Source organism: Phytophthora cinnamomi (assembly GCF_018691715.1).
Source record: "Phytophthora cinnamomi strain GKB4 chromosome Unknown Contig104, whole genome shotgun sequence".
NCBI lineage: Eukaryota > Oomycota > Peronosporomycetes > Peronosporales > Peronosporaceae > Phytophthora > Phytophthora cinnamomi.
Window position 1 is genome coordinate 611,763 of NW_027151037.1, and position 27,378 is coordinate 639,140.

The 27,378-nt window shown below is 50.8% G+C and overlaps 5 protein-coding genes across 6 annotated transcripts; 3 read left to right on the plus strand and 2 right to left on the minus strand.

The window, feature by feature from the left end:
* Positions 1 to 9,826: 9,826 nt before the first annotated feature.
* Positions 9,827 to 10,270, minus strand: IUM83_06018 (uncharacterized protein; the record flags this gene model as incomplete). The annotated part of the gene is made up of 1 exon (XM_067930190.1): positions 9,827 to 10,270. The coding sequence occupies one exon, from the start codon at positions 10,268 to 10,270 to the stop codon at positions 9,827 to 9,829; it is 444 nt and encodes a 147-aa protein (XP_067782592.1).
* Positions 10,271 to 10,348: 78 nt separating this feature from the next.
* On the plus strand, positions 10,349 to 10,798 carry IUM83_06019 (Mannitol dehydrogenase; the record flags this gene model as incomplete). The annotated part of the gene is made up of 1 exon (XM_067930191.1): positions 10,349 to 10,798. One exon carries the CDS (start codon positions 10,349 to 10,351, stop codon positions 10,796 to 10,798), a length of 450 nt encoding a protein of 149 aa, XP_067782553.1.
* Positions 10,799 to 15,195: 4,397 nt separating this feature from the next.
* IUM83_06020 (uncharacterized protein) lies at positions 15,196 to 15,621 on the plus strand (the record flags this gene model as incomplete). Its single annotated transcript, XM_067930192.1, has 2 exons — positions 15,196 to 15,507; positions 15,574 to 15,621. The coding sequence occupies 2 exons, from the start codon at positions 15,196 to 15,198 to the stop codon at positions 15,619 to 15,621; spliced, it is 360 nt and encodes a 119-aa protein (XP_067782676.1).
* Positions 15,622 to 16,381: 760 nt separating this feature from the next.
* On the minus strand, positions 16,382 to 16,732 carry IUM83_06021 (uncharacterized protein; the record flags this gene model as incomplete). Its single annotated transcript, XM_067930193.1, has 1 exon — positions 16,382 to 16,732. The coding sequence occupies one exon, from the start codon at positions 16,730 to 16,732 to the stop codon at positions 16,382 to 16,384; it is 351 nt and encodes a 116-aa protein (XP_067782849.1).
* A 1,159-nt stretch (positions 16,733 to 17,891) lies between these two features.
* On the plus strand, positions 17,892 to 27,326 carry IUM83_06022 (the record flags this gene model as incomplete). Of its 2 annotated transcripts, none has more annotated exons than XM_067930195.1 (2): positions 17,892 to 18,111; positions 27,154 to 27,326. In XM_067930195.1, the coding sequence occupies 2 exons, from the start codon at positions 17,892 to 17,894 to the stop codon at positions 27,324 to 27,326; spliced, it is 393 nt and encodes a 130-aa protein (XP_067782712.1). The 2 variants fall into 2 exon arrangements, with proteins under 2 accessions (XP_067782712.1, XP_067782711.1); XM_067930194.1 differs by lacking the exon at positions 27,154 to 27,326 and adding an exon at positions 18,620 to 18,729.
* Positions 27,327 to 27,378: the final 52 nt, after the last annotated feature.

The following is a 27,378-nucleotide window of genomic DNA, read 5'->3' on the forward strand; positions in this document are numbered from 1 at the left end:
CTGCTGCTCCGGGTCGCTCAAGTCGAAGAACTCTTCGGCGCCCAGCGAGCGGATCTCCGTCTCCTTTTTCGACGAGCGAGAGAAGGCGATCGGAGTCGCACCCAGTGCACGGATGAATTGGATGGCGATGTGACCCAGGCCACCAATGCCGATCACACCGACGCGGTCGCCGGCCTTCACGCCCTCCTGCTTCAGCGGGGTGAAGACCGTGGCTCCGGCGCACATGAGAGGAGCGGCTACATCAGAAGGCAACACGTCCGGGATTTTGAACGCGTAGTTGTTGTCCACGCGCACGTAGTCGGCAAACCCGCCGTACGACTTGGCACCATCCTTGTAGGTGCCAGCGATAGCCCACATCAAGTCGTCACAGACAGCGTCCTCGCCATCAGCACAGTCGCGGCAGTGCTTCTTGGGGTCGCGGTTGAGGCAAGCGTACACCTGAGCGCCAACTCCAACGCGGTCGCCAATAGCGAGGTGATTCACCTTGGACCCGGCCAGAGTCACCTCGCCGATGATCTCGTGGCCAACAACGCACGGGTACGGAGCAGGGCCCCAGCCGCCGTCGATCGTGTGGAGATCCGAACCACAGATACCGCAGTGCGAGATCTTGATCTCCACGTCTTCGTCACCGAGTGGGCGGGACTCGTACTGCCACGGCTTGCACTCCCCACTCTTGTCAAGCGCGGCGTAGGCGTTCACGGTTCTGGGGGCAGTTGACATGACAGGAACGCGAGTTGTTGAGAGATGGTTAGTTGGTTGCTTGGTGAAGGCAAAATTGAAAGTGAGCAATGACCACTGCGGGTTGATTCAAGCCAACACTGGGACTGTCGTTTACGGTGTGACGCCGATTGCGGATCGCCATATGAATGCGACTTACTCCACCGGCATGATGATGATGATGATTTACGTGTTCGCGTAACCAGTTACACTGCACCTAGACTCTGTATAGCTAAGTGGCAACATAATCCACCGGTATGACCGCTGCATAAATGTACACACTGCACGTAACCATTTGCCTCCACAATCAATGTCGGTTGCGGGGCGGAATGATACAATGGTGGCACTCCTGGGAACGCCCGCCGATGCGAATGTCTTACTTTGTGCTTCTCCTGTAGACGCCGCGCTTGTGAACAAGCGTTGTACAGTGTCCGTACAAGTTGTATGGTACAACGCGTTGCACCACCAGGATAAACATTAATTTGAGTGCCAAACGAGAATTACAAAAAGCATTCCTCGTATTCGCCAAGTCTTCCGCAGCAACCATGACGCTAATTGTACACCAGCACGAGATTACACCTCGCAGACTTGTTGTTATCCGGGTTGGTCACGTAGGTATTTTTTCGGTTACCTTTTGTTGCCGATTTGAACTGGGTCTGGATCAGATACTATTTGTTCCCATTTGTGATTTGTGTATACTCTAATCGATAGAATCTGATCATGATCTAGATCCCAGATCCGAGAAAAAGTTATTAGCAACCTACGTAGAAACTACTTCTAGACTACACAAGGACAAATTTGAAGAAAGTCTTTTGGGTCTGCATGATACTGTATTCGCGGTTACCTATTTTCCGGGTCGTATACGGATCGGACTTTAGGTCAGGCTTTTCGGGAGGATTGACGTACAATGTGAAGCCCTCGACAAGTGAGCTCCTCGTTTGCACCGCATGGCGGGCAAGGCGTCGGTAAATAGATGATACTTACTTCGCAGTGCAACTACTCCGGCCCACGCGCCGACCATTACAGACCACCGCTTCGCTCCGGTTGCAAACGGTCTCTCTGAGGCCTCTTCGAATGATGTCGTCCATCCTGTGTTTCTTGTCTCTACGTGACACCGAAAATCACCTAGATTTAAGTCTGCAACAGACTGTATAGGTACAATTCGGTCGCCCCGAGCTACAAAAGCAACAAGCCAGGCGTGATGAAGACTACCACAACATTTCATCTTAAATTATAATCTCAAACTATAATGCTAACCGTCCGAACAAAGTCAAGGTTACCAGTTTTAGTTGTTACAAATTACGAAATAGTCCAACTATAAGCTAAATTTAATTGACCTAAATACCCTTTGAATGTGTATAATATACACATTCCGGAAATATTATTTCCGGACCAATTATGATGTATTTTCTTGACCCGTTCATCTGGTCAGAATATATCGGTTATATAACCGAATATAATCTGATCCCTGACCCAGTTCAAATCGGCAACCGATCTGCTGAAAAATCTACCATTTTTTTCCGTTAAGGCTGAAAGAAAAATGGCAAGGTCTATTAATACTCCCCCTCACAGCGAACTGTGGCTAGCTATATACGTACCTAACCCTAGTTCTCGAGCACGACGCGGTAGCGCACGCTGCCGTCGCGAACCTTGTCAAGACCCTTGTTCACATCGCTCATTGGCAACTTCTCGATGATCGGGCGCACATTCGCCGTGGCGGCCAACTCCAGCATGTCTTTGATGTCCTGGATGCTGCCGATCGCGCTGCCGCGAACACGAACCGCGCGAGGAACTAGGAACCACGGCGTGATCTTCACCTGGTCATTGGGCAAGCCGACCACGATGAACGTGCTGCGCTTGCGCACGGTAGATTTTTAAACAGGTCTTATTTAGGGCAGGTCTTGGATTTGATCATGGTGTACTTTTTCTTTGAACAAGTGATTGGATCACGTTTACTGGCCTAGAAACTAGTGCATTTCCTCCTCCTGCTCCACGTTCCTATTTGTACCAACCCAGCGAGAGCTACCGACCTCCATGGCAAAGACGAAGACGACCAAGCATACCCGATCTGAGCGGAAAGTAGTTCGGCAAGAACCGGCACGACCTCGCACCAAGCGGCAGCTTAGCTTGGGAGTGGGTAGATCACAAGCGTCGAATGCATCAGCCTCGGCATCACCGGTAGTTGCCAGCCCAGCTGCACCACCGCATTCTTCGTGGTTCACGGCTGCCCCCACACCATCGCCTCCATCATCGCCGGCGTCATCACCGGCATCATCTTCCGGTTCATGCACCACACCAGGACCGTCATCGCACCGACCGCTGCCTGTGTGGTCATCGCCACGATCGCACTCCAAGACTACGACTCCACAAGCTACCGCTATGGTACCGGCGTCGACTCCACCGTCCCTCTCGCCATTGCTGCCCGTGTCACCAACTTCGTCGACTTGCGCAGCTGATGGCAGCATGCAGTTCCCCAGTCAAGCTTGCCTCTGGTAGATACTTCACCTGACAGCCAACATCCTGCTTGACCGGCTTGTTGGTTTCTGGCGAGCCACAGCGCACGAAATTTAAGTCCGTCATCCGATTGAATGGTTTTCAGTACACAAAAGCTGGGCCATCATCTAGGAAGGTTACCAATCGTTGTAGGTTTTATCGGCGCAAGGAACAATGCAAGGGCAGAGTGGATTTCACTGTGGAGCACATGGCGTTTATGAATTTTCGAGCTCATGTTTGCCACCAGGGCAATGTTGCACCTAACGTTCGTAACGTGGAAAAAGAGATGAAAGACGCCGTCGACGAACTGGTTCTCCGAAACTTTGCGATGCCAGCCGAGCGTGTGTGGGAAAGTGTACGTGATACTTTTTACGCTGCCGACAATGTTGCTGTGCAAGCCTGAGTCGTGACCAGGTACGCCAGCGCGTGTACAGAATACGGCGTGAGTACTTTGGTGTATCAATGCATGGCCTCGTCGAAGTGCCACCCTTGGCATTGGTTCAAGGGTCAACTATGAGCTCTTTCAGTTTCACCGTGTATACGCTCATAAAGGGAGCAGCGGCACGAAGATTGAGCGCCTCATCGGCTGGGGCCATCCTGAGATTATTGACAAGCTGAAGTACAAGGGCGTCAGTATGTTTGTGGATGGCACATTTAGGTGCGTTCCACAACCGTTCCACCAATGCGTTGTGATTATGGTCCACGACCAAGCCTCGGACTGCTTTCTACCGGCCTTCTACGTGCTATGCAGCTCGAAAGAGTCTGACATGTACTGGAATGGGATTGACCACGTGATTCAAGCCACCGATCAAAGCTCAACCCCTCCACTGTAATATGCGACTTTGAGGCAGGATTAATCAAGGCCATGTTGACCCAATTCCCCGATGCCAAGGTGAGTGGATGTTACTTCCATTTTAAACAGGCACTAGGTCGGCAGATGAAGAAACTTCGTATTTCGCCCCCGGAAATTCAGATCGCGATGGCATCGGGAGGGTTAGACGTTTTGGCTGTCGTCGAAAAGGAAAAGGTGGCTGTTCAGGGAACCGCTTACGTTCGCAAACTGATTCGTGAGACGTGTGTAGCACGGGGTGTTACGTATTCCCATCATAAGTGGGAAAGCTTCTGGGTCTACTTTAATCGACAGTGGGTGCGTCGGTACAGCCCTGACTTGTGGAATGTTGATGGGATGAGTAAGCAAGTCGTTGCTCGTACCAACAACCCGCTCGAGCGCTTTAACAGAGAGCTGAATGGGGCATTTGCCCCCCACCCAAGCCTTCCTATATTTGTGGCCGGAATAGAAGCTCTTGCACGACGCCACGTGCAAATGCTTCACGACATTTCAGGTAACCGTGCTAAACACCACGCCGTCGTGAAACGTACACTCTCCCGGCGAAGGTATCACTTCCTAGCGAGTAACATGGATGTATAGAAGCTAAGGTCAATAAAGTGGAGCCAGTGGAAACTAGAGCTTGGGTATCTTCAATCTTACCGGTAGCAATGAGCCCTGTCATTCGTACAATAAGCACTACGAGCTGTGGTTAGAGCATGAAGGAGAATGAAGCACCAACAAGAAGAAATACAATGTCAAGACCCACTTCTATGACTGTTTCGTTCAGGTCTCGATATCTGGTCACAGAATAGGCATGATCAAATTCAAGACCTGTTCTGAATAAGAACCGCAAAAAAGGCAACCCTTGCGCACCAGGCTCAGATACAGGTCGCACGGCATGTTGCTGGCATCAGCCGCGAGCAGCAGGAAATCGACGCTGCCCTCTGCCTTCTTCTGCTGCTCCGGGTCGCTCAAGTCGAAGAACTCTTCGGCGCCCAGCGAGCGGATCTCCGTCTCCTTTTTCGACGAGCGAGAGAAGGCGACCGGCGTCGCACCCAGTGCACGGATGAATTGGATGGCGATGTGACCCAGGCCACCAATGCCGATCACACCGACGCGGTCGCCGGCCTTCACGCCCTCCTGCTTCAGCGGAGTGAAGACCGTGGCTCCGGCGCACATGAGAGGGGCAGCCGCGTCCGAAGGCAGCATGTCCGGGATTTTGAACGCGTAGTTGCTGTCAACCCGAATGAAATCAGCGAAGCCTCCCTGCTGTCGAGAACCGTCCTTGTAGGCGGCGTTGATGGTAAAGACACCCTGGTCGCACACAGCGTCCTCCCCATCAGCGCAGTCACGGCAGTGATTGTTCGGGTCACGGTTCAAGCACGCCCACGCCTCTGCCCCAACACCAACCCGATCACCCACCGCCAGGTTCTTGACACCCGGGCCGACAACAACTACCTCTCCGACGATTTCGTGGCCCGCCACACACGGGTACGGCGGCCACTGTCCAGCGTGTGCACATCGGAGCCGCAAGTACCGCAATGCGTCACCTTGATCTCCACGTCTTCGTCACCGAGCGGGCGCGGCTTGAACTGCCAGAGCTTGCACTCACCAGTCTTGTCGAAGGCGACGTAGCCATTGAACGTTCTTGGATCAACGGACATCTTCAATAAGGCTTGTTACTGCTTGGAAACTCCTGCTAGGTTGGGAGCGAATTCGCGAATGAGCTGAGTAAGTCAACGTGGCCTGTGCTTTGGGCGAACCTTTCGTTGTAAAGCGTAGTGTTGGTGTTAGTGCATGCATCGCCTTGACACGGTCCCAAATCGAACTTCTGGTCGTGTACAGTACAGTGTGTTACGCGGTTTGGCGCACAATCGATGTCATCTGTGACCCCCCCCCCAAAAAAAAAAAATACATGCACGTGGCATGGCATATGCCTAGGTACGTATGGAGTAAAACATGTGTGGTAATGAGTGTGCCGCTCAATCGGCTCCAAAACATAATCCCTGATGATGATGAAGGTGAAGTTTCCGAATCATCATTTTCGTAACCCTGCCACCAAAGGCTCGTCGCACCAGTGAATGTGAATCCGTGTGATGGCAGTGATATCCACTACGACGAATGTCCCTTGTTCCCGCGCTCAAGGTAGAGCCCACTAGTAATATGTACAGCAACATTTGTCCAAAAAATAACCTCGAAGAATTGATCCGGCCCTATCGACGCATTCAGAGTATCGAGAAGAGCCCTGCGTGAAGACCAGAGATCACCAGCAAAACGAGACACCACTAAAACACGAAAGAGGTAGCTGCAGAAGAAAAAGTCACCCACCATCAGAATTTTGATGGCCAAGGCCAATAATCTCTTGTACGGCTATGATACAGAAGGCTTAGAAGGCACGCAAACTTCGCGCCGAGGCACACAAACTACGCGTCAACATAATCTTGGTCGGTTTTACTAGCGATCCCGACTCACACTCATAATCTCCCACCAAACTCCAGCACGTGTACAGCCAAAGTTCCGTGAAAATTTTCATTCTCCAGAAAATGCAGGACCTCAACTACCTGCTAGAGTTATGTGCAGGACAATTTGTCCGCAAAATTTCAATCGCAAAGCGGAGAACAGCCAAATAAAGGGGCTTTCAGTATAGAGCCAGTGCAAAGAGCACTTTACCAGAATTTGCAGGACACAGTTCCTGCTTTCCCTCACTGGCTAAAAACGACTAAAACCCATGGAGACGATGGATTGGAGCGAACTAGAGAGAAGAGTTGGGAGATCAAGCGCAACACGGTGACCGCTCCCGAGCTGTGTACCAGAATTCATACGGTCACGTGCTTTATCACGTGGGAATACTTTAACAAGTCTAACCTCATGTCACCTGCATTTACTGAGCGGCTAGGTGATTTGTCTGGGCTCTCTGTTAAGCAAGTTCGTGGGCGCCTCAATCCCCTTCTCGATGGTGACGAATCATGCCCTCCCCCCTCAGTTTGACGCCTTGCACACCACATACTGTTTGAGTCAGAGCTATTTCAACACCCTCGAACTATTCGGTCAGATGTCAGTAAAGGTACGCTGCGGGTTTAGCGGGCTCAGCACCCGCCTGCAAGCCACAGGTGTGCCCCCACATGTGTCAATTCTGGGCAAAATGAAGAGCTTACAAGAAGCAACATTGAAACTATGGAGTGGATTGACTCCACGCGGCATGCAACGGTGAGAGATATTGTTGGTGAGTTGGAGAGGCGCGAGATTGGAGCTAACACCGTGACGTTTGATGGGCTAGATGAGGCGCTAAAACGGTGCCTTGACTCCGCTGGTGTTACGGAGCTAGTGCAGCAGCTTCATACAGGTAGACATGATCACGGCAGTGAGCAACTCGGTGAGGATGGACCGTCAACTATCCCAATCTTCATGTGGGGTGGTCGCCTTCGTCGAGTTCCCTCAGATTTCATGCTCCCTGACTGCTCGGTTGGACAGTTGTGGGTGCTGTGGCAGTGCGGGAACGTTACCAAGAAGGCCCCATCTATGAAAGGGGTTGACAGCGGCTGGCTGTCAGAGCCTCGCCAATATGCACGTCTCTAATTGGTAGAAAGATGCTGCTTTCTACCAAAAGGATCTGTGGGTAGGTGTCGACCGCTCATTGTGGTGGCCCACTTCAATGTATCCATTGGTGTGACTTACACCAAGGTGAGGAAGTATCTAAAACTTTTAACAGATATCTTATCTGTTAAAATCACAAGTGGCTTGTAGCCACTTGTGCGTGTAACCCTGTTACACTAGTGGACCTTTGACCTGTGTCCTGGACCTCCTACACTACTTGCTGACATCTAGGACTTCGCCTTCTTCTTCTACATGCTGTCGTGATTTCATGATGTCGTCCTTCGCGTTGTCCTCCGCGTTGTCCTCTGCTGATAAGATCGCAGGAGCTGGCTTGATAGAAGCCGAGCAGATCACTTCCCCCCTCAGTCGGAGGCCAATGGTGCTGTGCGTGTACGGCCCGCCCGGCGCCGAGGTACTCGGCGTACCACAGGCTGGCTGGACCGAGCGCGCGCCGATGAAGATCGACCAGCATACGAGCTATAGAAGACCCGGCGTCTCCCGCCGCCACAAATGCATTAAAGAGGACAGAAACGTCCGTTTCAATAACCTCCGCGAGTTCCCAAGATGCCTCGATGTCATTGAGCCCGAACCACTTGATGAGTATTTCCCACTGATGGGTGTCTGGACTCACACGGCAGTCACGAAGCGCCTCCACAAGATGGCTACCCTCACCGTAAATTGATTGCTCTCGCAGCTCTTCGCCTTGGCCACGACTAGCATCACGATAGAGCTGAAGTCGTGATGCGTGGCGGATCGATACCTCAAACGGTTCGACAATGGCCTGCACCTTAAATGCGTACTGGTTAAGGGCGCGCACAATTTTCTTTGGTCCGCGCCAAACTAGTGCGAGTTTGTTCCCACTACGGCCTGTGGCCGTAGCCGCCGGCACAAAATTCCCCTCGTTAAACTTTTGCAGTCGCACGCATTGGCGGCGAGCATGCCGCTCCCGGGCAGCACGCCGGTGTTTCTCGCTGGCGTCAACCATTTCCACATGTATTCCATCGAGCGCCACACGTACTGCTGTTAAATGGGCTGCAATCTCGTCCGCCACCCACGTCACGGTTGCATTTCCAGCAGGGTCTCGTGGGTGCAGAATACTGAGTTGTGTGTTACCCGGCAGTGCTGTGAACACCGTCAACGGTGTAGCGCCACCGAGACGATCGGCTGGCATTGCATTCAATGCGGACAGGCAGGATGGCAGGCCAGTCTTGGATACGCAATCTGCGCTCGCTCAGTAACGCTTTCACACCTTTGAGTACCTCCCTATTGACCACCTCCACCGTACCGTTGGCCCACGGCGTGTTTGCCGTGGCGAAGTGATGGTGAGCACCAAGTGCACGCTGTAAACATTCGACAACCTCATTGCGGAAATGTGCACCTTGGTCCGAGACCCACAGGTGCACGACCCCGAGCGGTTAAACCAGTCGATAAGCCCTTTGTAGGCCACGTCCGACGTGGCATGAGTGCACGCAATGAGCTCCACACACCCACTCATACCATCCTTTAGTGCTAGGATATACTTGACACCACCAACCCCTTCCACCATGCTGAGATAGTCGAAATGGAGAAGCTCGTTTGGCCTGGTGGCCGTCAGAGTCTCCTCGAATTGGAGTGGAATGCGACCACCTGCTGTCGTCATGCAATGTAGGCAGCCGTTGACAAATTCGGCGACATCGGCCGCCATCGTTTCTCAGAAGAATACGGCCACCAGCGACTGGGCTGTAGTACGCACACCGCGATGGCCACTAGCGCCTGCGTGAGCCACCACGCAGAGGCACTGATGCATATCGGTGGCGTCTGGCGGGATCCTCACGCGCCCAGTACGGGTGACTAGCAACTGGCGATCATCACTCCACTGAGTTCCGTCCGGCTCGGCCCCGGCGTTTCGTACTTCTTCTTGCAGCTCGCGAATCTCTGCCGCTTTGCTTGCATTGGGGTACAAGCAAACTTCCGACGTTGGGCTCGGATGTGCCAACGGTACCATATGCAACAACGCGTTACGGACGTTATCGAAGCTAGCCCCCTCTTTCACGCCTCAGCCAACCCTGCTCAATCGGATCTTCACCAGCTCTCGTTTCTTGCGCGAGCTGGCAATCTGGGCTGCGCGATCAAGCGCCTCGATATGACGAGACCCACCGCGTAACTTCTTTCGTGAACTGGAATTTTTTAGCATGCAGTTTATGTCCATACTCCTCACAGCGTGCTAACACGCAGGAGCTTCGTCACCCACGTGCAGAATGGCACCACTTCGTTTTTATATTCCTTGCTTTCGTGCAACGTCAGCTTCGTAGCGATGACGGTCTTGAAGCTCGGAGGTGCAAGCGCATCGACCAGGTACCTGACGATTTCCCGCTGTTCGTGCTCAAATGCAACCTCCGTCAAGTTGAACCGGTCCAGAGTGGTTTCAAAGTCGGCCTGCAGATTCATCATCCGGCTCTCGGGCTCTGGCCATTTCGTCTGCATTTGAAGCTTCTTCATAGCTTCATCAACCGAAGCGTAGTCGACGTGCGAGGGCGCATTCGCTTGCTTGAAGTAGTCTATCCATTTCTCCTCATTGATCAGGTGAGGAGCGATGCCAAATCCATAGCGTGCTACCATCCGCTTGGTCCTTGACTCCACGCAGGCACCGACGGGCATTGTAAAAGCGCTGAAAGAGAGATCGCGTATTGTTCTCGCACAGTTATCGCCTTTAACGCAAAGTACGAGGACGGCTCCATGGCCTACGGTGGATACGCCGACTACATTCGTGTTGATAGCAACTTCGCCTTCAAGATTCCTGACAACATCCCACCGGCTTTGGCGGCGCCGTTGCTGTGCGCTGGCGTAACCGTGTACACGCCACTCAGGTGCTACGTGAAGCCTGGGGACCGTGCTGGTGTCATTGGCATTGGTGGACTCGTCCATCTCGCCATCCATTTCATCCGCGCTCTTGACGCTACCCCGGTGGCGTTCTCACGCTCCGCCAACAAGGAGAAAGAAATCCGCGCGCTATGTGCCGAAGAGTTCTACAATCTCAATGACCCGGACGACCAGGAGAAGGCCGCTAACTCCGTCAATGTGTTGCTGCTCACAGCTGACGCCACCAACATGCCATACAACACCTATCTGGCGCTGGTGAAGAAGCGCGGGACGTTCATCATGGTTGGTGTCCCAACGACGAGGTGAAGCTCTGTAACGACGCACCAGAGTCATGGCCCTCGGCCAAGACGCTGAGGCGTCGAGTGCCACTCGTTCTAATCTCAACCACCAGGTTACCGTACAGGCACACGCCCGGGCACAGGTAATCTACATGTTTGGACGAACATAATTAAAGAGTGCACAACTTCTACATTCATTGACACGCTCGAGTAGTGCATGCACCACGACGATGGCCGCATACCAACCTATTTTTCCCGCAGGACCAACCTCGAGAACGCCGGCACGGTCCTCTTCAAAGATGCTGGTCAAGGTGCTGTCCGTTCTTTCCTTGGTGGACGAGGAGTTCGCATAGAATAATGCTCGTCGCCCTACATCCACCGCTTGCCCCCGACCTCGTCCACCTGCATATTATGCATATTATGACCTGTATATTATGCATAATATGCAGGTGGACGAGGTCGGGGGCAAGCGGTGGATGAGGTCGGGGGCAAGCGGTGGATGTAGGGCGACGAGCGGATGATATGGATATACGGCAGCTTGCGGAATTTGAGGAAGAAGCTGTTTCTTGTCGACGGCATGCTGCTCCGCGATACTGCCTACCCGAAACAGTTTCATGCCTAATTCATATGAATTAGGACACCATCTTGAAATATTCGGCGGTTAGAGAACCTCTGTGAAATACCATTATTGGGGAGGGGAAGATAACGGAAATTCTATAGCTAATTTGAGTAGTAAAGGGTCTGTTGGTTATTTTCGTTGCTTGATTCAGGATGCAACGAATCATGCTCAGAACTACTATCGCGTTCAATTCTAGCATCGGACAAAATGGATACGGGAACACTTTCATGATTACGGCCATAATCCCAATGCAATCGCGTATTTTTCTTCGTCTGTGAATATAGCACTGAAAAATGAGTTCTACGCATACATGCGAGCATACATGGGCATCGACTGTACCAAGTACTGTCCATAATCCATGCGCCTCGCCATGAGAAACTCCGGTTCCACCGCATCAGCTGTTAACTCGTATCTCTCCATCATCTCTCTGGCTCTTGCATCAACCGGCATGGGCAAAACATCGTCTACCTTGAGGTTCTTGACCGGCTGAGGAAGAAATAGAAGGCGAAACGGGGTCGACCTGGGTCCTTCTGATACAAAGGTCTCAAGAAACTTGAACGCATTCCTCGGGTACTGCAAAGTGAGCTGGGTCAGCTCGTGTTTGTCACTGAACCAAGTGAAATACCAGTTGTCGTTCAAGTCACTCAACAAACTGAGCGGATAACAGTTGAGAGGAGCCTTGATGCTAGAACTCCCAAGTTGACCAACTGCTTGAGGCGCATGGCGTCCCTCGACCTTCTTCTTGCGTTCAATCACCACACAGACCCCAGCAAGCTTTATAAGCGGACTCATTCTTGTCCCTTTGATGAGCAGCACTCCGCAGTACCGTTGATTCGGCATGGAAGTGTTAGGTCCGCAATCGTCAGAACTGATTCGTCGCCCGCAATATCAGCTAACCCGAAGTTTCCTCGATTCACCGGTAGCGCAAGATGTTGCCGCAAGTACGCCATATACCCAGTTCTCTGGCTCGCTTCATTCTCCGGAACTTGCGGAATCCACGAATAACCCGGGATGGAAGCATCGGGTGGTTCGTCAATGTCTGTGGGAACATTTTAGACTAAGCGCATCTTCTTGACAAGTCGTCCTTCCATTTCGCTATTCAGACTTGAAAACGAATACGCAGAATTCTTCTCATCTCTTTCAGCCAAGGCTTTGCTGACCCGTGCTTCGACTATTTCACCCAATTCTTCGGCGCCTCTTGGATCAATGAATGCCATAATGAGTGTTAGTATTGTATCAGTGCACCGAGCTTGCAACAACGCTAACTCACTTTTGTTGTGGAGAACCCCAATCAAAGCCGCATCCTCTGGCAACGCCACTAGCATTTTGAATGCCTCGGTCACCTGGTTGGAAGCTCTTGCGAACGTATTCGTCGTCGTCAAGCCTCGCGGTTTCATCCAGTAGCAACTCCTCTGTCATGAGGCTATTGATTCAATCCGGAATATTCCCCTTCTTGAGCGCTTGGAAAGCATCGTGTCTGGAGTTCAGCCGCGTGTCGCCCTCCCGCGCGAGATACAGCTTCAGATTGTTCGCAGGAAAACCATACTCCTCCTTCTCCTTGATCTTGTCTTTTAGATGATCGACCGTTTTGCTGAGACCAATGTCTACATAGAAGACACTCCCGACGCCAATCACCGCGCAGAAGACCGCGATCGTCATGTTTCTTTTTGTGGACTGCCAGATTTCCTTCTCTGAGCGCAATTATTCTTGCAATCCATTCCACAATTCATTATGCAATTCACTCAACAATTCCTTATGCAATTCATGAGTTGATAGAAACGAGGATGGGTAAATTTCGCTCAGATTCTACGATTTTAGGATAGTTGGTGGGAACGCATGCTGACGGATATCCGCCAATGGACGCCTGCCATAAATACATTAAGCACCCGCCATATCTGCAGCGATATGCCAGGGTAGTATGCCTGACGTAAATCTGCGGAGATTAGATAAGCAGCCCTACCCCTAATTTTATGTCGTGAAACCATCATAGACGTTTATCTATTTGTATACTTTAATGTGACAATCACTCCTGCATGTGATCCTTTACTTATATCTCCCAGCCGACGGCTTGAAGTTGCACTCACTTTTGAATTGGACGTTGGAGGTGCCAAGTCAGCCACCGTCAGCTCCAGCTCACTTGAAGGTACGGGTGCTGCTGGTAACCGAGTGTCGGTGCTGTGGTTAATCTGTGCTGGTACGATGTAGAAACATGGTGCGCTTCAGGCACTCCACCACTTACTGGATGCTGCGCTCCATCGACGACTCGTCCAGTGACAAGAACACACCACCGAATGTCGTGTCGACACCGCAGTACGGCAGCAGTCGCCACCCGGTAGTGCTGACGGCGACTTCAGCGCAACAGGCACGGCGACGCCTCCATGGATATCTCCTGAACGGACCAAACATCGTTCCAAGCGTGTTACGAACACACCACTGACACCGGAGACATCTACTCCGCCGACTGCGCGTGCATGCGCCAGTCCAGCGACTTCATCGCCCGTGCTCCTGGAGACGCAACTACGATCCCCTGTACGCACGAAGACGATCCAGACTCATAAACCGCGCCACCAGGACGCCACGCACGTTGGGACGCTGTAGCTCCGTACTCGCACCAACGCTCGGTGCCCTAGCGCGTCACTCGACCTGCCGCAACCATGCTAGAGTCGATCCAGTCTACGGTGGAATTGACACCACTGGCTCAGCGGCAAGCGCCACGACCGGGCGACACCTTCATGCCAGCGCGATGGCCGTACAGTGTTGTTGCGCACTTGCGCGAGCTGTTCAACCCACTTGCTACGATCTTCCCTGTGGTGTCACTCGTGCGCTCATGCAACTGCTCGAACCCGTGCTGGGCGGACACCTACCGCAACGCACTGACGAATGTGTTCTGCAGCGTGAATTGTTACCCGTATTCGGACAAATGCAGTAACGACCAGGACGATTCCATCAAGGTGTCCTTGGGCGCAATCTACCCACGCGTGAATTGGGGATTGTGGCTGGTGAGGACATCGACGCGGGCGATGTGCTTGGGCAGTACCCCAGGGAGATCGAGCACGTGAGCACATCCCGTGCCAACTGGCCGCGCAACAGCGGCTACCGTTTCGTGTTAAAGCAAAGACCCGAGAAGCCGATGTAATGGTATTTGCGCTACTATAAACGCCGAGCGCATGGGGAGCCTCATGCGGTTCGTGAACCATTCATGCCGACTGGCGGCGGCGTTCGTCGAGCTGTCTAATGGACCTCGTACAACCGTGGTGGTGGTGACCACGCGGGACATTCACCGCGATGAAGAGGTGATCGTGTACTACGGCGACGACCGTTGGTTTATCTGCCGTTGCGAAGTGATTGAATGCCGCCATAGCAACATCCAAGATCAGCAAGATCCGTGAGGCAGCGACGGAAGACCAAGGGCGCTACAAATAGGTCAGTCGCGATGTAGGTGCAAGTCTTGTGAGGAACATGCATGATCAGGTGAATGAATTGAACATGTCTGAAAGTCGTGCGTTCATCATTGCTCTAGATATTAGTAAGGTTTTGGACACAGCATTTCCTTCACTTTTCCTTCTCACAGTGAAATGCACGGGTAGAGCTAGTGAAAATCCCGTTGACGTTTCGAGTAGCAAACCCTGTGAAATCGCATAGACATATCAGCCAACGGCTGGTTCGTGGTCAGTACGAGAAACAAGCAGCGCAGCGCAGAAGCACACCACGGCACGGACGGCGGCACCCTCTTGAGGAATGCGGCTCACGCAGGAAGAAGCTCTTGAGCCTCTGCTTGTTCTGCTGGCGTTCAACCAGGAGGACACATGGATAGCTATGTAGCGCGCAGGGGTGTGCGACTGTCCAGAGCGGCCCTTATACCTGATGTGCGCTTCGAGCTGAGTACATACGGAGACGCCAACGCCACCAAAGACTTCCGCTTCGACGTCAACGGCGTCAAGCTCATGTCAAACCTGTTTGCCCTTTCGGCTACCGTGATCACAGAGGAGGGTGATCGCTGCTTCCAAGAGGAGGCACAGGCCATCATGCTGCATCAGCTCTCCTATCTCCGTCGCTTCCTCGACACGACGAACAAGTTCGGGCGCTCCTTATCGGCGCTGAGCAGGATCTTCTTGTGGGTAAGTACGTCTGGAATAGATCCTGCTTTATGGCTACACTGGAAACTAACTGTCGTGTCTGTGTAGTTGACTATGTTGATCAGCGATATAAGGAGAGGAAGTACTTTAATCTGAAGGTAGTACAAGCAAAAATGAATGACTACTGCAGTGTCATTGAGCGCCGAAGCTCAGTCAGTGGTGCATTCGTTTCCCCGACGGAACGAAAATGCAGCGACAACTATAAAGTGGGCACAAGCATGTTCACTGTATACTATTTCAAGGTAAGATAATTATGCTTTTTGACGCTCTACATCGCACTGACAGCCGCTAGTTGTCTTTAAATACTGTGCGCAGGTCTAACTACCCCAGACGGCCTCTGCATCCACTTCTTCGTTCCATACGAAGGTCGGCGGCAGACACGGCCGTGTTTGCTGGGAGTGGACTTCTGCAATATTTCGACAAGCACAACATCTTTGAATAAAAGGAAATATTCGATGACCTCGCCTACTCTGTGAGTAAGTACGTGGTGACTCGTTTTAAGAGCGTTGTGCAAACGACACATGACCGTGTCTTCAACAAGGAGATGAGTGCTATTCGTACTGCGGTGGCATGGAATTTTGGAATTATGAAGCGAGTGTGGGCGTTCATAGATTTAACAAAATCTGAAGCTTTGTCTCAGTCCTGTCGGCAAGTTTGTGCGTGTAGCAATGTTGCTGACGAACTGTCAGTGCTGCTACTATGGTGGCAACCAAATTAGCACCTACTTTAATTTGACCCCGCCAACACTACGAGAGTACTTAGCAACAGACGAACCGTAACGGACGGTAATCAAAGCAAACGTTTATTGCTTATCGGTTTAGTGCTTCTAGGCTCTCTTAGCAAGCATTTCTAACAGCTACATGAATCGTGTCTCCTTCGCTTGACGGTCGAGTCGCTCCTGCTCCCACTGCTTTTGGCGGGCTGCCATTTCTTGTTCTTTCTGCTCACGGAGCAGATCCACCAACTTGGCAAACTTGCTGCCCTTTGACGGGCTATCGCATACCTCATCCTGTGCGTCGTCACACTTGTGCTTAAGTCGCTCGACTGCCAAGCGTCGAATCGTTTCACCAGCACTTTCTTGAGCTGCTGCTTCTTCTGCTTTGATCCACTTCTTGTTCGCCTTTTCAATCTTGTGGTTTTCGAGTTTCGACAGCAGCTCGTCGAGAAGAAAATCCTTCTCAGTGTGAGACTCCGTAACACCTGACATTCGAGCAGATGCAGAGGGTTTCTTCTGCGCCGTAGCTATAGTAACTAGTTAGTATGCAATACGATGTACCATTCAGGTTAATGTTAGTTATGTAGCTTACCTAGCATTCCATTCACGCGATTTTGGGCCGTGTTACCACTGAGATTCTTCCTCAAGAAATCGGGACAGGCCGCCAGCGTTGAGGCTAAGCCGTTCCACGCATCGATCACTTTGCCATGCTCGTGACGAAAGGGCTCATCCGCTAGGGCTTGCTTGAGGAGCTCCACACCCTCCTCCTCGGACAAGGTTCTACGCTTGACTGATTCCGCCATATCAACTTGAGCTATGACAATCCAAAGACAACAACTGTGCACCAGAACACTCAAAATGGATGGCCGTGGCAAGGAGAGGGTAGTGCTGTAGAATCCGCACATTTGCTGTTTCCACCAGAATTTGACGAAGCGGGGTGGGGTAATTTTTGTTTTAAACACAAATGTAGAGGTAATGGTCGTGCAAACGTTTTTCGAAACCTCTCTATTCAAGTTGAGTGATTTGATCTAGCGGGAAAACCGACGTGGGCATGGTGTTCGATGTGGCCGGTTTGTGTTTGGCGACAAGGCGCAGTTGATGGGCCCCTTCGCGATTTTGGACGTGTTAGCTGCCAAGGCATCACTTTGCGCGCGCAGATTTCCCGCGTTGAAGTTGTCGAGGGCAGCATCTTTTCATGGTCGAAGGTGAGTCGGTGGCGAGCACGGCTTGTTTTGACCGAGCTGCAGGTCGCGCATGGTCGACATTTTGCTTTACCAGCTCGCAAGCAGTCTTCCCGTCCAAGCCTGCCTCCCCGCGTCGCATCCGAGCAACACCCCCGGTGCGTTGGCCTCGCCCGCCCTTCCTTCGCTGGATCGATCACTAGCTGATCTGACCGTCGTTGGATTCTGGGTTTGTCTACAGATGGTCAAAAACTCTGGAAGCACGAACTATACCATGGTCGACATTGAGCGCCTTCTTCATCTCGATGAACAAACGCTCCCATTTGGACGAGACGAGTGGGAGCGTCTGACAGTGTCGTACAATGCTAGCCGAACTTGTGGGTCGCCGAAGCGTGACTTCGAGAGCTTGTGCTGAAAGTTCAAGGTACTGTATAGTGTCCGAAAACCGACCGGAGATGCCTCCACACATCATGACAACCAAGGAGATCAAGTTCGCCATCGACGGCAAGGCCAACGTGATCGAGATCGATGACGAGGCCGACCGCGACCAGCGATTCGTGGAGCTCGACTTTTCCTTCGAGGCCGACCCCGACGACGACTTCTTGGACGGCGTTGGGGAGGGTTTGCAACATGCCGTTGGACATGGCGCCGGACTGGACGATTCGCTCGCCGCGGATGAGTCCGTCGCAGGTAATTTATCGGGCTCGAGCGAATCTCCCAGCCGAGGCGAGTTCCAAGGCCTTTTGGCGGCACCTATTGTCGGCGCTGAGACTGGAGCTCGTGCTACTACACATCGTCCAGCACCGCTACGTTCTCCACAACACCCACGATTTCCTGCCTCCAGAGGGCCACACGCCGACCAAGGTCGTTCCGCTGGGGGCTAGAAGAGGGGTCCGAAGTACCAAACCTCCTCGAACCGCCTAGGAGGCACCGGTTGGCCAGTTTCCGCGATGCGGTGGGCACCAAACGTACTTTTGAAGAAGACAAGGAATCGCTGGAGGCTAGGTTTGCGAAGGCCAAAAGGAGTCGGGCCATGAAGGAGACGACCGCGCTGAAGACCAAGTTGAACGGTCTTGAAGGACCGCCAACATCATGGGCGGCGGTATCATCGAAACCATCCTCCTTCTACGCGAAGAAAATGAGCGAACGGCGGATACCCGCCAAGACGATGAATAGAAACGCCGTTGCGACGACGAAGCCGAAGCGGATGAGCGCCATCGCCAAGAGAAGATGGAGATGCGTGAGGAGGCGCGTGCGCGCACCCAAGAGTTGATTTTGTTGGTCGGCTCTCTCAACAAGAAGGGCTGAGGCTACAACGACGGCAAGTGGATGTAGGTCTTGCAACAATGAGAGAGACTCTCCCATTTTCTTTGATATAGCGTTCTACTTAGCACTAAAGCCTCGCAAATGAACTGCTGATATTACTGTACATGAAATGTTTGTTGTCGTAGTACATCTTAACTAGCATGTGTTTTAATGATTTTGATTGACTTCAAGCTTCGCAATAGATCTACCACCAGCAGCACCATTCGCCTCGGTACAGTTTGGTGACGACAAGAAGGTTCCATGTATTTAACCTGCACAGCTACATGAACTTTAATGCACCCCAAGCTAACAATCCAAACGTGCAAGCAGATCCATTTCACCGGAGAAGGTCGTGCGGATTTGTGAAATTCCAACCGTTCGTACACGGTAATTCACTAAGCGAAACATGTTGTTCAGTCGGAGCCCGCGAAGTGCAGGGTCGTACGGAAGCGGGAGGTTCAGCCGGCTGTAAACTTTTCTAGATACTTACCATTCTCCATTCTGCCGCCTGACGGACAGAGGTAATGGCGTTGTGAATGGTCCTCGCCGAGTTCCTCAGCGACGGCAGCAATCGTTCGAGGTCGCCGAGCTTGAGCGGCCTGAGGATACGGCCGACGATGTCGGTCGAGCAGGGGAACGCCGAATCCGAGACGATGTTCATGAGTATGTCGAAGCAGTACACGAGGTCGAGCAACTTGTTCCGAAAGCTGAGCAACGTGTCCGAGTCGTTCCACGACCCCAGATAGTTGTGCTTGCACCAAACGATACACCCGTCTGCGACAAAGCAGATCGTACCGGTCACAAACACCGAGTGCAGCCAGCCATTATACATGGCGTTCTACAGATCGGTGTTCGAGGGCCGCTAGAGCTACGTAGCAATACGCATTAGCTTAACTTTATTGTAATACAATCCAAATTCAAAATCAGTGTTGTTCACGCCTTGAATTTTTTCCGTCTATGAAGCCAAACGTGTGCATAAGCAGCGGCTCTCGAACTTCAACAAGCTTTGTCAGCTCGGCCTGGCAGGTTGGAGATGGCCATGGTATGCGCGCGGGAGCGTAGTTGGCGAACGCCTTGGACAGCGCTTCCTCTGCCCGCCGCAGCGTCCGTGCCAAGGTGCTCAGAGGAACACCAAACAACATGCTCAGGCTGATCGACTCCATCGATCCTACGAAAAAGCACAAGACCGGTCCCAACGCCTGGTTGTGGCAACGTAGCTTGGGTGGACGGCCTCTCGACCAAGCGCGGGAAATGTAATAGTAGATAACGAATCGCCGCAGTAGCTTGTGAAACGAAGACCGGCTTTATCATGTACTCTTAACACCGTTTCTTTGTACGATGGTCATATGAAACTTAGCTGCGTTTAAAAATATTAAATCCGCAAATACTCTGATTCTCATCAAACTTGGTGAAGTTTGCCATTAGCATCTACAAAGTCTCTTGACGAAGTTTGGTTGCTCTGTGTCGCCTCCTTCACGCGTGAACATCTCGCCCACCAACCTTGCTCCTGGTGCGACCCAAACGGCCTGGTTGTTACCCATTTAGCTTACCCACTTTGAAGCATCGTTTCGGTGGGCCACAAGGATACTCATGCGGCCTGCAATCATGGAGAATGAAAATACTCGCTGTTCCTGAAACGTGAAAGTGTGCCCTGCCCCGGAGTGCCTTCAGTGTTCTCGGTGTGGCTGTGACCACGACGGTCTGTCCGTTGAAGCCAAATTAGCGCGAGGAAGGGGTAGACCAAAAGGGATATCGTCTGTCCCGAAAGTACCTATCACGCCAGTGCAGAGACAACTTCGGCCGCGTCAGGAGCAAAGTTGGTTCATGAGCCCTCCTTCGCTTACCTCCACACCTCCACAACGCCAAATGCCTGGATATAAGGCTATCATGGAGTTTTTTGGAGAGTCAAGTGACCGGATCTCTTACGATGGAAAAAATATTGGCTCCGCCAAGGCTCGCTCCTCATCAATGTTCTGGGACAAACTGGAGCCGACCTTCAATGAGACATCGGTGCGCACAGTCATCTTAACCCTGTATATGACACTGCTAACGTGCATTGCTGAATCACTTTGTGGTGAGGATGGTGCGCACGCTTCGCTTCAGTCATTTGTGCTCTGGCTTGCTACTCCAAACCATAGGTATCCATTTTTATCTTCGATCGAATCAGATTCAGTTATTGACAAGCAAGCGCTGCAGAACACTATGGTCCCCCTTTTGACTGCTACCACACGCGGTAGTACAGAGCGCCGTGTTGTTCGAGCTGTGTTATGCCAGTCATTTTCTTGGAAAGAGCTTCATCTTGCTGCAGACGGGTTTATTGGCTTAAATGTGTGTCGAAGAAGTGATTGGAAAGGCAAGCGTGACTATGATATCTTAACTGCTGAGGGCACTCTGAGAAACCCACGCTGGACACGTCATCGGTTTGAAACCAAAGATGTTGATGCTGCTATCAGAGGCATTTTGGCAGTTGATAATGTGGCTTTTGTTTCGTGGGGGACCAAACGAATTAAGGTTGACGGAACGTACTACGACGTGCCAAGTATTTTACGCCTCCGGTCAATAAGTCTGATGTATGAGCTCAATTCGCATGCTAGTGTGAATAGTCTCAATAAAAGCACATTCTATCGTTTGTCATCAATCCTGACACATGGAGAAGTCTAGGCGCGCTCCGCGGTGGATTACGTTACTGGGATACTTTTGAATGATAACTTTTTGCGGTTGGGCCGTGTTATTCACGATATTCTACCAAATAGTTATGATGATTTATCCCGCAAGCTGGAGATTCTAAAGGGCTGGCTAAAATATGGTACTGTCGCGTACTTTGAAGATAACGGTAGTGACGATTCTGAAGCATGCTCTCGACATCAGATAAAATATGGTTTGATGGCTCCAGTAGGAGATGCAAACAAAAAGCCTGTAATATGTGAACAATGTCGAGGATATCACTCGATAATAAATGAAGGCACTAACCAGCTTCGAGAAGTCGGTGCAGACGATTCTGTACTGCAGATTGTGAAAGAGTGCCATGTGAAACTTGAATTGTTTTTAGGCCATCGTCTGCGTATACTTAACCAACAGCGAGCACTGTGTCAGCATTTCGATGGAATGGGGGATAGCTGCGTTGGTGGTCAAGCTAATGAAGCGCTTGTTGTTATCGATTTCAAGATGATAGCAGAACCAATTTATTTCCGTGAAAAAACACTTGATCATTATGGAAAACGAGGCATGAGTTGGCACGGTGCCATGGTAAGATTCTGGTCCAGAGAATCGTCATCGCATGAACCAGTAGAAAACAAGTTTTACTTTGACCAAATACCCGATGGGGACAATAAACAGGACAAAGATGCTGTCATCAACTTGTTTGAAGCTTTCGTCATCTCACTGAAACGAGCTCTTCCTCACGTTTCTACGATCACTATCCAGAGTGATAATGCAAGTTGTTACCAAAATGCTCTCGTGCTGCTGCTACTCCCTATTATTGGGGCTGTTCATGGTATTCGCGTTGCACGATACATCCATACGGACACACAAGACGGGAAGTCAATGCTAGACGCACACTTCGCAAGAGCAATGAAAAACGTTCAGCGATATGTACAACAAGGCAATGATTGTGACGCCAAATCAGCTTGTAGACGCTCTCCGTGCAGATGGCGGAATCCCAGACTGTGTGGCTGAGTCAATCGACTATGACAGGAGCAGCGTACATCAATTGGGAGCGAAGGTTAACAAAGTCGCGAAGAAACTTTCTTCTATACGGTCTAGAGTCAATGATACATTTTACGAGTTTCCGCTGGAAGTCGGAATTCCTCAGCGCCCGGATGACACCCCCGAATTTCACTACAGGCTAATTCCTGCATTCATGGTCCACCTCTTCTCGTATTCTGGAGTTGGCGACGGTGTTCGTGTCGCTATCAACTTGGAAGATAACACATGTGTCATCCAATCTGTCAACTGAAGATCCCAGTTAGAATCAAATATTCCATCCAGCACTTTTGATGGACATTATAACGGAGACCAGTGTGAAGCAGATATTTGTCTGAACGCTGAAGATGACAATAACTAAGATCTGTCTGATGACAGGTTAGAGAGCGATAATGATGATAGTGAAGATGAAGTGCTTGTTAAAATGGAAAACCATTTTCAGCACAGTGGTTCTTCAGCTACAACAGCACATTCTCGAAACATTGTTGGTGTCGTGACTGGCGTAAAAATTACGACGGTAGCCCAGCTTCGGCAGCGAATACGCATACGCAGATCAAGCCAAGCTCAACATGTACCCTGCGGACAGCGTATCCAGGGGGTGTCTTTTGCTAATCATGCCGAGCGAGATATCGCTGCGTACGCGAAAGGCTCGCTCATAGCTATGAAAAATGCCAGCAGTGAAGCTGGTGGTCTTCCTCGTGCAATAGCTGCGATTGCAACATATCTTCAAGATGATAATGTCGTACTTCCGTCCCTAACCAAAGGCTGGGCTAGACGGCTGGTTTGGGGGAAAATGTACGGAGCCCGCTATATCAAGAAGTATGAAAGTGAGATTGCAGACATGTATCAACAAGGGGAGGAAGACAGCTCATGTAAGGTCGGTCCTGCACGCATGTTCGAGTAGCTAGTGTCTAGCCACCCCAACTCGTATGATTTGCCATCAGAATATGAAATCCACTCATAAATTTCAAAACTAAGCCGAAAGAAGGTCCGCAGAATGTCATCGTCAATACCTACCGTGGTCAATCGTGCTGCAAACGGTGAAATTGATATCGATGGAGTCCCCAACAACAATAACTACGACAAACATTTGAAGTCAGGGTCCAGACGTGAACCTATAAGGCCAAGCCTATTCACACTATCTGGAGAACGTCGTTTCCCACAATCAATCCATTAAACCTAAGGATGCTCTAGCACAGTTCCGGACTGAATTTCCATTAAGCATCGTGATGTGGTCGATGCAAAGGTAACAAGGAAGGTATCCTCGATTAAGACGAAACTAAAACACCGTAGGATATACACCACTCCAACAAAACGACAAAGGACCACATCAGATGAAGAAAGAGGCAGTTCGTTATGAATAGGCAACACGGAACGGTAGGTTTATTAGTGCGGTAGCGATACAATGGAAAATATATACTATTAGACAAAACTGTTCTAGGCTCATAGTGAAGCGGAAATGCATTTGTAGTTGTGTTAATTCAAGTAGAGAACTTTTTTTCTTAATCTGAAATGTTGCATGCTTTGGGGTCGCAAGTAATACCGCAAAGTATCACATGGTTCAGTTCATCAACTAACCGAAGACTCGACCAGCTACGACATGAAAACGATACGATCACGCTAGATATAGTAGTTTCCATGCTCCAGACTAGTAATCGCAAATTAGGTTTACTGGTGCTGGAACTTCGGACACCTTCATGAAAACTAACAGGCGATGATGTAGGTAAATACACGAAGGATGAAGCTTGCTCGCCCACGGCGGAAATGTTATTAGCACGACGGCCATCTAGGAAAGAAAAATGAAGCTGAATTCGCAATTACTAGAAGACTACTATCACAAGCAACGCTCTGAAACATAAGAAAATTGCTGACCAATCTGCATGTATCCACCAGCCCGCAATCCGCGTGTAAAGTATATAACTGCGTATCTTGAGTAGAATTGACTGCTGCTAATTGTCTGAAGGTATGCAGTATTTGTCTGCTTCATCTATATGCAATACCCTAAGTAGAGATCCAAGATCTGCTGTTACGTCGGTAAATGGTTTGTTATGCGCAATTGGTAGATCCTGATGTTCAGTGGTCGATGTTCAGAGCCAATGTCTTGCTCGTTTGGGTGATTTGCCAAAGCTTGATCATTCTGTATTGCTAAGATTGCAATAAGTCAGCGGAGTAACTTCGCCACATTACCGCTCCCACGGCCCCGTTTGTTAGAACGTGATTCTTCTAGTTGGAGCTAGAATGCCCTTTACCGTCATCGTGCCAAGAACGTCAACGTAGTGAGCCCTCTGGAATAGACAGAGAATTTCATGCCCAGGAACTTATTACCCAATATAAAGCAGACCTGAGCCTTGTGGCGGTTCTATCACCTATCTCCTCAGGTTACGTTAACGATCGCACTTCGAGCGTTGACGTCCAAAAAAGAGGAATGTAGTTAGCGCTGTTTATAGAATATACCCAAATGCCTGGTAATGCCACATTTCGAGCGGCCACAAGCCGCCGCTTCAGTCGAGTGGCAGTGTTTCGACGCATGCATTACTTCTTGCATTACAATGCCTTACAAGACCGATAGCTCATCGCGTAAAGGAGATCAAGCTCTATTTAATGCTTGTCTTTGCTTCATACGTTGTTCATTTACGGATTTTATAAAATTTTGGTCGAGCATACAAAACGGCGGTTTTGTGTGACCTTCGTACAAAGAAGCTGTGTTAATACATTCGCTTGAGGAACACAACAGCACTGTAGCGTACCTTGTGAGGCTGGTGGCGCTTATAAAGTTGATGTCGCTCCCGTACGTGTACAGGACCATCCATGCGGACTCGCTGGGCACGTCCAAGCACTGCGCCGTCAAGTAATGGCGGCTGCACACCGCCACCTTCCACGCCTCGTCGACCAGAAGGCTGAACACCTCCCGGCGGACCTCCTTCAGCTCCTCGCGTTGCTTCACGGAGGCGTCCGCGAGCAGCAGCAGCACATCCGAGTAGTCGTCGGCCATCTTGAACGGTGGCTTGTGCACGACGAGAGCAAATTGAACAATGGCAACATCGACAGCCTGACATACCCCTGTACACCCATCAGGAACAGATATGAGCTCCACGTTCAGCGCCTTCGCACACGCTACAACGTTGTCTGTCCTGTGCCCACTGAACTCGTCCAGGAGCGGTAGTACCGGTGTCTCCATGTCGCACCAAGCTGCAAAGTGAAAACGTACGAAGTCAATGGCCAACCGCTCATTCCACCGCCCGTCGTTACAGTAGATCACCACATTGTATTGGGCTTGCAGCGGCTTGATCTTTCTTCAGAGCTTCGCTCCAAATCCATGGCGCAACTTGTTGTTCACCGCGAGAGCGCTCGGTATGGAGGATGGCTTGGTCTGAATGACGAGGTACGGCGGATACTTGCGCCCAAGCGAGTCACCAAGCAGCATGCAAACCAGGCGTTCCTTGTCCTTTCCCGAAGAGCGGACCCAAACAGTGCGCGCGATCTTCTTGGTGATCGTGGATTTGGGTAGGTACTCGAAGTCTGGTCTGCTTTGAAAGCGACGTCAACTCGGAGCTTGGTCATTCGCTGCTTCAACTTTACGTTGAACTCCATCAGTACCTTGTTTACGTCTTCTGGCTGAATCTGGCCTTAGCCCGGAGTGCCAAATAATGTCTGCGCTGGAATGACTTCGCCAACCCTCTCGATGCAGCAAAGATCCGTGTAGGAATGCCAATATCGCGGCAACAGCGTGCGCTTTCCGGTGGAGCATTAGATTGGAGACAGGGAGACCTTGGGCGCGGTAATCCACTTAACTAAGTGCACCTCTGCATCTCGAGGCAGGGCCGTGACTGTACCTCGGTGACGAACCTTACGCTGGCTTGCTGTCGACTGACAGCGTTCCACGAGTCTTGCCTTCTGCTTGCGCCACGGGTAAACACTAGTGCGCCTCGTATGAAGTTGCGCGCCAGCTAGATTCTTGTAGAACTCGGCTAGCGTTTCCTTTACATTGTGATGTTCAAAGTACAGTACAGCACAACATCAAGCTGAAACTGGGGCGTTGGCACGGAGCGTTTGTAGGATCTAGGCTTCCTGCCACCGTTTTCCGTGTGCTTCTGTCTACCCATGCCCATTTGGAAGTGAGTGCAATGCAAGCTTGATAGATGCCATAATATCTGCGTCCAGTCAAATTGCCACACTTCGCTGTCCATCAATTTGTGTCGGATATGACGATAAAGAATGGAGGAAATGAATGCTTGAATTTGATCGGGTGATTTACTTCGTCGGATATGACATTTTCTATGCGGTAGTGTGTTTCTACTATTTTGTCATCAGATATGTATCTGATCCGGCTCGCACCCAGTGCGACACGTGTCGCAGCCTGTGGCAAACTATCCTAAAATTGCAGAGTTTGATTAAAATTTGAAGCTCAACCTGCTGCGAAATATGTCGCAGCAGCTCAGTACGCATTGGCGGATATCCGTCAGCATGTGTTCCCATCAACTATCCAAAAATTGTAGAATCTGAACTAAATTTACCCATCCTCGTTTCTATCAACTCATGATCCTATCAACTCATGAATTGCATAATGAATTGTTCAATGAATTGTTGAATGAATTACATAATGAATTGTGGAATGGATTGCAAGAATAATTGCGCTCAGAGAAGGAAATCTGGCAGTCCACAAAAAGAAACATGACGGTCACGCTCTTTGCGCGGTGGTTGGCGTCGGGAGTGTCTTCTATGTAGACATTGATCTCAGCAAAACGGTCAATCATCTTAATGACAAGATCAAGGAGAAGAAGGAGTATGGTGTTCCTGCGAGCAAGCTGAAGCTGTATCTCGCGCGGGAGGGCGACACGTGGCTGAACTCCAGACACGATCCTTTCCGAGCGCTCAAGAAGGGGGATATTCCGGATTGAATCAAGAGCCTCATGACAGAGGAGTTGCTACTGGATGAAACCGCGAGGCTTG